Genomic DNA, 14,292 nt, shown 5'->3' with positions numbered 1-14,292 from the left:
TAGCAAGACCATTTCAGGTTGCCTTTTCTATCTCTTTCACAATGCCTTTCCCAACCATTGCGTATGGGCAGAGATCTTGGTGCATTTGTCAGCTAAAGACTAAAGTTGTCCTTGCTCCATCAGAACCAAAGACACTGAATAAGTTTACATACGGGTGACTGTGGATCAGTGGCAGAGCACGGTCTTCCTCCAATCAGAGGATCGGTGGTTCGATCCCCTGCTCAGGTAGTCCATGTCGATGTGTCCTTGGGCAAGAAACTTAACCCCAAATTGCCCCTGCAGGCTGTGCCAGTGTGTGAATGGGTATGAATGTTAGTTAGAGTCCTGATGGGCAGGTAACACTTTGCATGTTAGACCCTGCCATCAGTGTATGAATGGATGAACGATAACATGTTGTGTTAAAGCGCTTTGAGTGGTAGTAGGACTAGAAAAGCGCAATACAAGTACAGTCCATTTACCATACACTGTTCAAACCAGTTTCTGGGTGAAAGTAGGCCATACAGCAGGCCTTTGTGTATGTGTTTTATTAAAGTTTTAGTCATATCTTGTTTTTAAATTTAGCAGTTTGCAAAATAATAATTGTTAACATTCTGAAACTGTTTCATGCATTCTGATTTCTTCGTATATTGTATAATTTTGTGGCGCCAAGCAAACCCTAAAGGAATTTAACTTCAGTTTATACATTTTAAATATTCTATTTACTCCTGGCTATACAATAAGCCCCCATAAACCTATATAAAAGGCCCAGTCATGCAAAAAAATATCCATGAAGTACCCTCATACTGCCAGATTTTTTTAAATTCTGTGACATTTTTGGTCATACTGCCCAGCACTAAATGAGACGACAGGCAGTTTTTACAGTACAAATGTGTCTGTATTTTACAAATAGTAAAAGGTTCAGCGGTTGAGACTAGGGTTTCAGTTTCAGTGCTTGGTGCCAGTTTCAATGTTCAGTTGGACTTCTATTAAATGATTGTCACTGAAAGAACAATTTTTTTTCGTATCATCCCCCACATTGCTGTCACAGCCATTGTGTCAGAAGTCTTTATTCTGCACAAGTTAACATCACAATGCCAGTCAGTGCGGTTTGACCTGTACACAACACAAACACTTAAGATGTACCACCTGAAAATATCTCACATTGACTGATCTGATAGAATTAGAGTATTTTTTCAGCACACCAACAGCTTTATCATGATGGTTCCTGATGAGCTCTGACAATGGGAGCACCCTGGAGCAGACATCTTCCATATCTACTTTCCACACATGAGATGGTAAATGGACTGTGCGCTTTTCTAGTCTTCCGTGCCCACTCAAAGCGCTTTTATACTGCATATCATCATTCACACCCATTCATACACTGATACTGCTACTAAGGTGCCACCTGCCCATCAGGACACTAATTAACATGCATAACCATACACCGCAGGAACAGTCTGCAGGAGCAATTTGGGGTCAAGTGTCTTGCCCAAGGACACATCGACATGGAATGCCGGAGCCGGGGATCAAACCGCCAACGCTCTGATCGGAGGCAGCCCAGCTCTCCACTGAGCCACAGTTGCCCGAGACTCCAGTGAGACCACAATCGCCCGAGATCAGGATCTTTTTATAGATGTTTTCTTGTGTGACTAAGGGGAACCCTTTACCACCTGCTTGAGGGGAAGCCTGTACCACCTGCTTTAGGATAACCCTTTACCACCTGCTTGAGGGGAAGCCTGTACCACCTGCTTTAAGGAAAACCTGTAGCATCTGCCTGAGGGGAACCCTGGTCCGTCTGCCTGAGGGAAACCCTGTACTGTCTACTTTAAGGGAAAAGCTGTACAGTCTGCTTGAGAGAAACCTTGTTCCGTCTACTTCAGTGGAATCCTGTATCATCTGCCTGAGGGGAACCCTGTACCATCTGCTTTAAGGTAAACCTGTAACGTCTGCTTGAGGGAAACCCTGTACCGTCTGCCTGAGGGGAACCCTGTAATAACTGCTTTAGGGGAACCCCGTACCTTCTGCTTGAGAGAAACCTTAAACCGTCTACTTTTGGGGCGGCTGTGGCACATGAGGTAGAGCGCTTGTCCCGTAACCACAAGGTTGGTGGTTCAAACCCCTCTACCGGCAACATGCCGAGGTGTCCTTGAGCAAGACACCTAACCCCAAGTTGCTCCCCGGGCACTTCATTGCAGCCCACTGCTCCTCCGGGATGGGTTAAATGCAGAGAAATAATTTCCCCGTTGTGGGACTAATAAAGGCTTAATTATTATTATTATTATTATTATTAAGTGGAACCCTGTACCGTCTGCCTTAGGGGAACCCAGTACCATATACCTTAAGGGAACCCCTGAAATGTCTACCTGAGGGGAACCCTGTACCTTCTACCTTAAGATCATCCTGTACTATCTGCTTTAGGGGAACCCTGTACTGTCTGCTTGAGGGGAACCCAGTACCGTCTACTTTAGGGGAACCCTGTACCATCTACTTTAGGGGAACCCTTTACCATCTGCTTGAGGGAAACCCTGTACCGTCTACTTTAGGGGAACCCTGAAACGTCTGCCTGAGGGGAACCCTTTACTGTCTGCTGTAGGGGAACCCTGTACTGTCTACCTGAGGGAAACCCTGTACTTTCTGCCTTAGGAGTACCTAGTACAGTCTACTTTAAGGGAACCCCGTACCGTCTGCCTTAGGATCATCCTGTACTATCTGCTTTAGGGACCCCTGTACTGTCTGCTTGAGGGGAACCCTGTACCGTCTACTTTAGGGCAAACGTGTACAGTCTGCTCGTGGGAAACCCTGTTCCGTATACTTTAGGGGAACCCTCTACTGTGTGCTTTAAGGGAACCCTGCACTGTCTACTTTTGGGAAACCTTTACCGTCTGTATTAGGGGAACCTGTACCATCCACTTGAGAGAAACCCTAAAACGTCTACCTGATGGGAACCCTGTACTTTCTGCCTTAGGAGTACCCAGTACAGTCTACCTTAAGGGAACCCTGAAATGTCTGCCTCAGGGGAACCCTGTACCGTCTGCCTGAGGATCATCCTGTATTATCTGCTTCAAGGACCCCTTTATTGTCTGCTTGAGGGGAACCCTGTACTGTCTGCCTGAGGGGAACCCTGTACCGTCTACTTTAGGGGAAACGTGTAGAGTCTGCTCGTGGGAAACCCTGTTCCGTCTACTTTAGGGGAACCCTCTACTGTGTGCTTTAAGGGAACCCTGCACTGTCTACTTTGGGGAAACCTTTACCGTCTGTATTAGGGGAACCTGTACCATCCACTTGAGAGAAACCCTAAAACGTCTACCTGAGGGAAACCCTGTACTTTCTGCCTTAGGATCATCCTGTACTATCTTCAGGGACCCCTGTACTGTCTGCTTGAGGAAAACCCAGTACCATCTGCCTGAGGGGAGCCCTGTACAGTCTACTTTAGGGGAAACATGTACCATCTGCTTGAGGGAAACCCTGTTCTGTCTACTTTAGGGGAACCCTCAAACCCGTACCATCTGAAACCCTGACCGGGGTACCCTGTACCCTGTTCTGTCTTTAGGGGAACCCTGTACTGTCTGCTTTAGGGGAAACCTGTATCTGCTTGAGGGAAACCCTGTTCTGTCTACTTCAGGAGAACCCTTTACCGTCTGCTTGAGGGAAACCCTGTACCATCTTGCTGAGGAGAACCCTGTATTGTCGGCCTCAGGAGAACCCTGTACCATCTGCTTTAAGGTTAACCAGTACCGTCTGCCTGAGTGGAACCCCGTTTTGTCTGCTTAAGAGGAACTGTGTGCCTTTTGCTCGATAGAAACCCTAAACCGTCAACTTAAGGGGAACCCTCTACCATCTTCCTGAGGGGAACCCACTACCATATACCTTAAGGGAACCCCTGAAACGTCTACCTGAGGGGAACCCTGTACCTTCTGCCTTAAGAGAACCCAGTACTGCCTACCTTAAGGGAACCCTAAAATGTCTTCCTGAGGGGAACCCTGTATCGTCTGCCTTAGGATCACCCTGTACTATCTGCTTTAGGGAACCCTGTACTGTATGCTTTAGGTTAACACTGTCCCGTCTAAGTGAAACCTGTACCGTCTGCTTTGAGGGAACCTGTACAGTCTCTTTGAGGGGAAACTCTGTTCCTTCAACTTTAGGGGAACCCTGTGCCGTCTGCCTGAGGGGAACCCTGTAAAGTGTGCTGTAGGGGAACCCTGTAAAGTGTGCTGCAGGGGAACCCTCTGCCTTCTGCGTCAGGGAAACCCTGGACCGTCTACTTTGGCGGAACCCTTTACCCTCTGCCTGAGGGTAATCCAGCAGCGTCTGCCTTAAGGGGAACCCTGAAACATCATCCTGAGGGGGACACTGTCCGGTCTACTTCAGGGGAATCATGTACAGTCTGCCTGAGGAAGACCCTGTACTGTCTGCTTAATGTTCTTTTACTTTTGGTAATATAAGTATATTTTGATGCTAATACTTATGTACTGTCTCTAGCTAATGCCATGAAAATTTCCCAAAACTCCCTAACATTACGTTATACTGTGTCTCTCCAAGTTATTTTAGCTAATTTCTTCTAATTAGCTGATTGAGGGTGTTAGCTTTATTAAGCCTTAGCTTTAAAATAGCTTAATCAGGGACCCAGGCTGCCGGCTACATCAATGATAATAAAAGGGAAAGAAGTCAGACAGAAGCTATATCTTTTTGTAACTTTTGTTTTTTAAATAGTAATTGTAATTGGATTTCTCTGCTGATTTTTTCTCTGCTTGCACCACTTTTCAGAGTCAGAGACATTTCCAGTAATTCATCCCGTGAGCTACACAAGGAGCAGAATAAGCAGGCACAGAGACACAGCGTGTGACATGCATCATTACATAGACCCAATGAGTCAATGATGAAATGTGTTGCCAGCTATTTATATTATAGATTGTTGATAGATATGATAGAATTGTTTTAATCGATTAGTTCTTGCAGCCCTACTCCACTGCTGCAGGATAGAACAGAAGGTTCTGAGCCTTCTAATGAAGTTCATCCTCCGCTGGAGCAGACATCCTCCACATTTACTGTCCACACCACTTAGTTATCCATCTGGTCAACCAGGTCCCTGTAGGAGTCCCCCTGCACTATGGTATTGCCATGGATGAACACCATAGAGTGTGCACCCAATAACACCATCTTTTCTGTTTTTCTTGTATTGATGATGGCATGATATCTGTCCCACCATTGTGCACCGTCAGGGTGGTAGACTAATACACCTGGACATTAGAGTTAGCTAGCATAAGCCCCAGGGTGGCAGGGTCATCAGAATATGTATTGATATATTGTTTTTAGTATGGCTGGGGCATTCATTTGTGTAGTGAGTGAACAGGCCAGGTGAGCCAACATCCTGCTGGGGCACTACGATACTGATGGTCACTAGTAATGCACTGATACCTACACCGATATCGGATATTGGTCCAATGCTGACTCAAAACTGGATTAGGTATTGGTGACAATGGGCCAGTCTGGTATCAGATACCACTATTTTTAAATAAATCTGTTACATTTGGTTTTACAAGCAATATTTAAGTCAAGCCTAGTGTTGCCTACATAAAAGTTTGATCCAAGTCTCTTCCACACAGTCAGCTATAAAGTTTATTTCTTAAACACTGGAATCTGATTGATGCCCAAAGCACAAGTATTTGTATCTGTATTGCTACTGAAAAAGTCGGATTGGTGCATTCATAACGGTCGGGCATAGGTGGGTTCACTCTATCATGCCAGGTGCAGTTAGTAAGTAATGACAGGAACCACTTAATTATGAATGGGTTGATGTCTAGCGGTTTCAGTATATATATAATATGTGAGGCTGCAAGATGTTAAATATGGAACTAAAATCAACAAACGATAGTGTGGAATAGGCCTTGGGATTCTACAGATGTGTGTGGTTGTGTGTGTGTGTGTGTGTGTGTGTGTGTGTGTGTGTGTGTGTGTGTGTGTGTGTGTGTGTTGTGTGTGTGTGTGTGTGTGCGTGCGTGTGTGTGTATTTGTGTAGTCCATGGAACTCACCAGCAAGCTGTCCTCCAGTCATAGGCACCACTCGATACGGTGACCTTCAACACAATCGGACACACACACAGGTTAGTTTGAGTGCAGAGGTGGTGTGTAGCTGAAATAAATTCACCATCTGTCCTCTAAGCTGTATTCTTCCTCCCACTTACTAATTCAAGTGGGAACACAGACACACATGCTCACCCACACAAACGCACATACACTGTTTACAAGGACGATAACCAACACTCAAATAAAGAGTTAAGATTTCACCCTTAGATAGGAGAGCAAATATACAGTCAAACTAAACTCAAAATTCCACGCCAAAAATGTAACTGAATGTGTCATCTTTGGATATGATGGCCTTCATGAAATAAAGGTTCAGTTACTGAAGCTGAAAGATATTAGTGGACATAAATGCACCCGTTTTCAAATGAGGCTGTAGCATGTTAAAACTCTGATCTAAAACAATAATATACACAATAACTGCGGGTGACTTGTTGTTGTTGTCTTCTCTTCTGGTAAACATGTTCATGTCATGTACTGTTTATTGCAGTCACTCCTAGAGAGTTAACTGACTCAGCCTTCCGTCCCCGACCACGTTATTCCTACCTTGCTTCTGCCCCGGTTAACCGACTCAGCCTTCTGTCCCTGACCACGAGATAAGCCTTCGCTCCTCTTGGTTTTTGTCTGCCTGCTCCGCTGACGGATCAGCGCTCGCTCGAGTGGAATATACCCCGTGAGTTATCTCCTGCCTGTCTGTCTGCTGTGTGTTCCGCTTTGAAGCCATTGAACGTTACTCTGTCTCTTGGTCGTACTGCACTTGGGTCCACACATCACCCGTTACAGTACGATCTGTCCAGAACATGGATCCAGCACATGACACCTCGCCATTGGCTCGGTTCGTATCCATGGAGGAGGCGATCCAGAGACACGAGACCCAGCTCGCCGCCACCACCGCCGAGGTTCACCAGACCCTAGTGAACCAGGGACAGGCTGTGACCGCCTTGACGCACCAGGTTCAACAACTTACGGCGGCCATCACCCAGGTTCTCGCGGCGACACCGCCGCCATCTGCTCCGACTCACCCGGAGCTGTTACCAGCGCGTTCACCACCGGTCTCGGTAATCAGACAGAAACATCTTCAAAACACAATATATAGAATCTAGATCTTCACCATAGGAAAACTACTGTAAGACCAATCAAGTGTTGGAAGTATTAGTGGTTTACTGACAAGCTATCTGCAGAAGAACGTCCCAGAAACTAGTACATTTAATTTTACCAAAGAAAGTCAATAGTGGTACATTATGCTCACAATGATAGAGAGTGTATAAGAGTGAAGGTAGTGAAGTGTTAAAAATGCTAAAGCTTATTAACTCTAAGCTGTTAATCTGATTACTTTTGAATAAAATGTCTCCAGATAAACTCAGGGTGGCTTCTGATGCAAACATAAAGATCACATTTCATGGCAGCTCATTGTAGCAAAATGTTAACAGCTAAGTAGAAAGGAGCAAGGGATGCTGGAATTTACAGTCAATCAGTGAATGTGTCTTTCAATCAAACAGCCAGTAGGTGGACTTAACAAATTTTCCAATACCTCTCTGTATTGTGTGGCATGGTGGGGTCAATGGACACCATGGCTCCAGAAGAATCCAGCAGGGACAGGTTAGTGTTCCTGCATGAAGAAAAAAACACATGTTCAAATTTTACTAGAAGCCATGTGTAAGGCTGCATGATTGTGAGGGAAGGTTCTCTTAAGTAATCTAACAATAACAAAACCAATGCTACATTGATGCTGCTTCGATGAGCACATGTAGCATGGGGCGACTGTGGCTCAGTGGAGAGCAGGGTCGTCCTCCAATCAGAGGAGCGGTTCGATCCCCTGCTCCAGCCCCAATGTTGATGTGTCCTTGGGCAAGACACTTGACCCCAAAATTGCTCCCGAAGGCTGTGCCATCGGTGTGTGAATGTTAGTTAGAGTTAGAGACCTGATGTGCATGTCCATGCCATCAGTGTATGAATGGATGAATGCAGTGTAAAAGCACTTTGAGTGGTCATAGGACTAGAAAACCGCTATACAAGTACAGTCCATTTACCATTTAGACATGTCATTAAGTAGTTCTTGAGAAGTAAATGACACCAGGTACAACATAAAAAGGAATGGTTTGTTTGGGTTTCACTTCCCTGTTTAACATGTTTGAAGTCATGCAAGCAGCTCTGTGAGACAGCACAGCAGTGCTTTTGAGCCTAATGCTGGCCAAAATCTTCTTAATTTAAGGCATACACTGTAGTTGTTATGTGTTACTATGAGTGTTATATTGAGACCACTTGCAACAAGATTGCATTCCAGAAACTTCTCACCTCTTATGGAGCACAGATGCAACATAGAAAGATAATTGACATGACTGTTTATTATTTATAATGACAGTTAACATTTCTGTCATCGTGCATTTCTAAAGTTATAATATCATATAGTATGGTGTTTCCAGGTGTGCAACAGAAACACTTCACCTCCCTGCTTATTACAGGTATAAAGGATTATCTGTATACAAATAACACAGCAGAGGAGAATCAGGGTGTAATGATTCAGGTAATGGGCCTGCTTGTAACCGGTTCCAGTAAGTCAACATTTCAATGCTGCACAGTTCTTTGCATGTCTATTCATTCTGTTTAACTGGTATATCTGCACAATTGCAGATAAAGAGGCTACACTAGTAAGTGTTTGCTCTGTTTTCATTCTGCAGCAGAGCACCAGGATCATTAGTATCCTCTGCTCTCCTGTTTCACTGTGTGCGGGGCTAACAGGCAGGCGCATTGAACACGGAGCAGCTCTCCACACACAGCAGAGGAGAGACAGGTAAAGTGAAGATAACATTGTTACTACCAGTTACAAAGAGGCTCCATAGTGAATAGTATTATATTTAAAGAATTAGATTCCAGTGGTGCCTGCGTACTATTGTTTCTGTGTAACTCCAACATTCCAGAAAACTCCAAAGCTTAGTTAAGGCCAAAAGTAAAAAGTTATTGAAAAAACATAAGACGTAATAATTTCTAAAATTGTTTTCATCTAGCAAAATATCCTGCTTTAATCCGTTTTGGCATTAAATCTTTCAAAACTGTTTCAGTATTTATTCTCCCTCGCTTGGTGCACACAAAACATGGCAGCTGACGAGTTATATTCATAAAATAAAGTTAATTTGATAAACATACATTAACAAATTTTATCTGATCAATCACTTTATTCAAATTGATGTTGGAAATTATTTGCTGAATTTGACAAAAAATGCAGGCCTATTGGATTACTTTCAGAGACTTTACCTTTAATGTTAATGCATAATGAATAATGTGGGATTACTATTCATTATATCATGGGCCATTTGGGATTTTTGCAGTAATGCACATACAATATAATAATTTAAAAAAACAAACCGCTGCTTTCGAATACTGATCTTGACTTTGGTTTACATGACTACGGTTAAAGTTTCAGGGCAGCCCAGTTAAGAGTCAAATGCATGCACGTGCAGTTGTAAAATGCACACAGAGATGAGCGTACACACACACACACACACACACCTGTGTGTGAGGAGTCATATGTGTGCACGCAAGAGCATCTGCGTGACTGAGTTGTACTAATGACACACACACGCACACATTGGGGACTTTCAGAAAATATTCACACAAGCATGTCCTTTCTACCCTCCATGGTGTGTGTGTGTGTGTGTGTGTGTGTGTGTGTGTGTGTGTGTGTGTGTGTGTGTGTGTGTGTGTGTGTGTGTGTGTGTGTGTGTGTGTATCTGATTTACCTTGGCACACCCAGGGCTGTACAGAACAGCTCCTTAATGTCACATGGGCTGCAGAATCTACTGAACACCACCTGAGGGAGAACAACACACACACAATCACACATGATAGGGGGAAGATTTCAAATCATTGACCCAACAACTGACGTGCATCGGAAAAAGTGAACAAATTCAATGTTCACAACATTATGGAAATCTTTGCAGAGTGGGGAAAGTAAAAATATCACTTTTTTTAATCCTAACTGCATATCAGATATTGATATTTTGGCCAAATCAGCTCAGGATTTTTTACTTATAATAAACAGCTTTAAATGAGATATTTAGCTTATTTAAAATAAGACTGCATGCTAACCTGGTAACATTAGCACAATTACAAGCTAAACTTTAACATGTGACTTTAACATACTTTCAGTTATGTGAAAGTGGAGCAATGAACCACTGGGGAGAAACTCTTGAGTCTGACAGGGCTCTTCTTCTGATTAAAGAATGTACATGTTCCAGCACAGCGCCACTGAATATTTTCTGTTTTTAGTCCCTTCCCCCTCTACAGCTCTATACACAAGGTCAAGTCATTGAACATGACAAATGATTTGTGTCACTCCGCAGCATACAAAGGATGACCCACATAGATAAAGGAGGTATTTGCATGGGATGTGTGGCATCGAAGATCAACAAACAGCTAAGTTGCTGCGAGAAATGAAACGGGGTGGCGGGGGGGGGCTGGTTTAACGAGTGCTGTCAGGACAGGAGGAGAGAGGTCAAAGAGCACTTCAGCAGTCTGGCAGTGGCAGCCTGTCACAGGTGGAACAGACAGGGACTGGTGAAGGTCAGCGGACAGACAGACAGTGGTGCTTCACAAACACCACATCTACAGCTGCTTTTCATCTCTGCTCTGAAACACAGCAGCAGATAGGACTTTTTTCAGTCTTTGATATATTTAATTTAATGTTACACAATTAAAAGTGATTCAGTCCTGGAATCATATTTCCACCTATTTCATGTGAAGTCGTATGGTAAATGAAGCCACAACTACTTGAACTTGCATCTGATGTCTTTTATTGATTTACTAAATGATGATTTTTATGATGCTGATGTTTAATGTTATATTTTGTGCTGTCATGTTTGGTTGTCTGTATTCTTTTAATATTTGTTTATGTTCCTAGTGCAAAGCAGAGGTTGACAGAAATAACAATAGTTTGGAGCAGGAAAAAGCCGATCGTTGATTAATTAGTAGACTGTACCTCCATCTGCTGCTCTTACAAACGCTGGTTTAAATACACTTTTTTTTTTACTTTGAATTCAAACATTAATAAGAGAATATCCTGAAGTTGATTTGAAGGATTCCGTCGTTGGAATATGTTCTATATGTTTACATTGGGCAATGTGCTGTTCTGAGGCTAATGGCATGCCAGGATCATTTCTGTTGTGCGTCCCCTTACATGTTAAATGCTACTCTTACAAACCTTTAATGTTGATGCATATTCCAGGAGTAGGGAGGATCTTAAAGTGGGATCTCCTTTAATGAATGGATAGTTACTTGGCCGGATTACTTGGAAGAGAGAACGCCATATTGGTAAGTGAGTTAAAGTAAAAGTTGGAGGATTTCTGTTCCTTCATGTCTGTCTTGTTTCGTGGACCAAGAGCTGATGGAGCTGCGTTATATATTCTAGCGAGAAAGTAAACTGAAAACAGAACAGATATGACATGAATACGGTTTGTCTGCTTGCTGTAAAATCAGCTTTTCCTGGGAATGCAAAGGTTTAGCCCACTTTTCTAACCCTATTGCCAGAAAGAAAAATGTGCTGAGGGTTTGGAGAGTTTTTGTGAAGTGGAGAATTTCTCTCTGAAATGAATTCTGCTCTGATAATATTCTATATTGAAAAACGTAATTCAAAGTCCTTCACACATTTATGGCTGAAGAGTAATGAGTGCCAAATCACCCAAACAGATTAACTGGTCAACTTCTAGCAATTAAGGTTTCATTCATTCAAAAGTCTGTAACTCTGTCTCCTCTAACTTTCACTAAGCATTATAGGAATGCAAGCAAGATCGAGATTAATCCCATCAGATATCAACATCCTTCCTCTGCTACCCATAAACCCGAGTCTTTGGGTGACTTTATTGGTCCTAATTCTCATTTAAATTGCAGTATATGTTTATCTAATTTGACTGCCAATTTATTTATCTATGTTTTAACTGTTGCTCATCAAATTTGCCTAAAGCTGCTTAATAAATACTAAGGTCCCACCCTCCTGAGTCAACTATGCATGATTGGTTTTTCTCATCATTTACTGTCCATTTCAGGACAAAAACAATGCTGAACTTTGTGATAAAGAACAGAAAGGAGAATCACTCATTTTACCCTCTTTTTCACAGAAAAAAACAAGAAGGAACCAAGAGGGAAAGAACATATTGACAAGTAAAGACTGAATGTAAATGAATGAGAAGAGCCCTGTGGGATATGATGACAGCAACTCCCCAGAACAGACAACAGCAACTCTAACGCTCTTATGTCTTTTGGGGGTTTTTTTCACTATGAATTCATTTGGTTAGTTAAATACTCCCTAGGATGTTTAAACAGGGTGGCTATTTAAATGTTCTCTCCGCAGCATCAACCACTGCTCAGCAAATTCATGTTCTCGTTTTAAGATGACGCAACTGATTTCAGTAACAACCCCACTTTGTCATAACCGGTTCCCTGCTGCTGCTGAATGCACCCAGGACAATGATTCCACACCACAAACCAGCAGGATCCAGGGTTTTCGCAAATAAAAGTGATGCCATATTCAACCTGATCACGCAAACCGTACACATTAAGCAGGAACGACAACAAAAAGGGAAAAGATGGAAAAGGGCAGGGCTCACGAGGCTTTGTAATACAAGCTGCTGTTCACATAAATGGTAAATAGTATACTTGTATAACGCTTTTTCTAGTCTTCAGACCCCTCAAAGCGCTTTTACATTACATATCATTCACCCATTCATACACTGATGACAGGGGCTACCATGCAAGGTTCCGCCTGCTCATCAGGACTCTAAGTCTAACTAACATTCATACAACATCCACACACCGAAGGCACAGCCTCGGGAGCAACTCGGGGTTAAGTGTCTTGCCCAAGGACACATCAACATGGACTGCCGGAGCTGGGTATCGAAACCTGCTCTCCACTGAGCCACAGTCGCCCACGTAGTGTGTGTATGAAAAGTGGAGCTGAATATTCAACAGGTTCGTTCAATTGAAGTTAGAAAACGTGCACACTGGACGGCCCACTGACTGATTTAATTTCTTTACCAATGTTTCATCCTTTCTTAGCCAAACCAATGCTGATAGGCCTCAATCTGTAACCCTGACCTGAAACTGGTCTATTATCAACTACTATATACAAATCTAAGAGGCTGTGTCTGTTACACAGCTTGAACAGGGACTGGTCTAAGCATTTCCAGCCTAGCAACAAGTGACCACTGATCCAACGAACCAACAGCTCAATGTCATCTACGGTCAATACTGAAGATTTGGCTGGTGGTGAGGCATCAAAAACACACACACACACACACACACACACATACAATCATTTGGAATATACTGCAGAACATTTAAAAAACAATTAAAAACAAAGACACACTGAATGAAAATGTAGATGTTGTCTCCATTTAGCTGAGCTGATAGCACTGAACACTGCTGTCCATAACACGTTAAATAGGGAATGCATTACTCTATCCATCCATTTCTCCTCCACTAGGAAAACTGATGCTTGAAACTCTTGAAATGAAGATGTATTAACCCATAAAACCACAGACAATCCTCCCACCACCCTGCTGCATATTAAAAATGTCTGCATTAGGAAACGACATGGGTTTGTGCAACACATACGCTCTGAGTGAGTTCCATAAAGGAGACACAACGCAATAAATACAAAGCGCCAGTGAAGTATAAACCTCATTATATGGCCTTTTATGAGCCGCTGTTCCCCCTCCATTGGTTTGTCAATGCAAACAGAGCTCTGCCTGCACTCTCTGCCTCAACAAACCAGTCTGGCGATGACTTCAGCAGTGCAAACTCTCTCCATTAGCAAAAACCATCTGAAATGTACACTGCCCTTGACTGTCTATGAGGGATAGTGACTGCTCAACAGGGCAAGTGTATTTTAGATGTTTATGTGTGTACTTTACAACATTGGATTTTTGTGCTGACTGGGGTGGTTTGCTTTTTCCTCATTGAAACTGATGAAGTAATGATGTTTCCTATTAGGGCCAGTGATTCATGTTCTTAATTTTACTGAGGCAGACATGGTTCAGATTGCTATAAATCTGGATGTTCTGGTGGGATTTGGGTTCTTGTGGTTGAGGCTGACAGTGATTTAGGTTTTCTTTTCAACTGAACTGAGTAACTTTGTGACCCTAAACAGGTTCAGAAAATGAATGAATGTATAAATGAAAGAGAGAATGAAGTCAGTTAAAAAGGCTTTATCTGGCAAGGGGAACATTTTGTTTAGTTCTGATA

General features: G+C 43.0%; 1 protein-coding gene across 3 annotated transcripts in view; it reads right to left on the bottom strand.

Moving 5' to 3' along the window:
- The window catches only part of pde9aa (phosphodiesterase 9aa), a 37,714-nt gene that overhangs the window by 21,379 nt on the left and 2,043 nt on the right, over positions 1–14,292 (bottom strand). The window contains exons 2-4 of one of the 3 annotated variants that reach the window (XM_054615004.1): positions 9,795–9,865; positions 7,589–7,666; positions 6,010–6,053 (exon numbers count right to left, since the gene is read on the bottom strand). In XM_054615004.1, the coding sequence (XP_054470979.1) occupies positions 6,010–6,053; positions 7,589–7,666; positions 9,795–9,865 (193 nt within the window). Of the gene's footprint in view, positions 1–6,009; positions 6,054–6,603; positions 6,632–7,588; positions 7,667–9,794; positions 9,866–14,292 lie in introns of those variants that run through there. The other 2 variants (XM_054615005.1, XM_054615006.1) reach the window with 2 other exon arrangements.

This window comes from Anoplopoma fimbria, chromosome 16 (assembly GCF_027596085.1).
Source record: "Anoplopoma fimbria isolate UVic2021 breed Golden Eagle Sablefish chromosome 16, Afim_UVic_2022, whole genome shotgun sequence".
Classification (NCBI taxonomy): domain Eukaryota; kingdom Metazoa; phylum Chordata; class Actinopteri; order Perciformes; family Anoplopomatidae; genus Anoplopoma; species Anoplopoma fimbria.
This window is presented reverse-complemented; position numbering and strand designations above follow the sequence as displayed.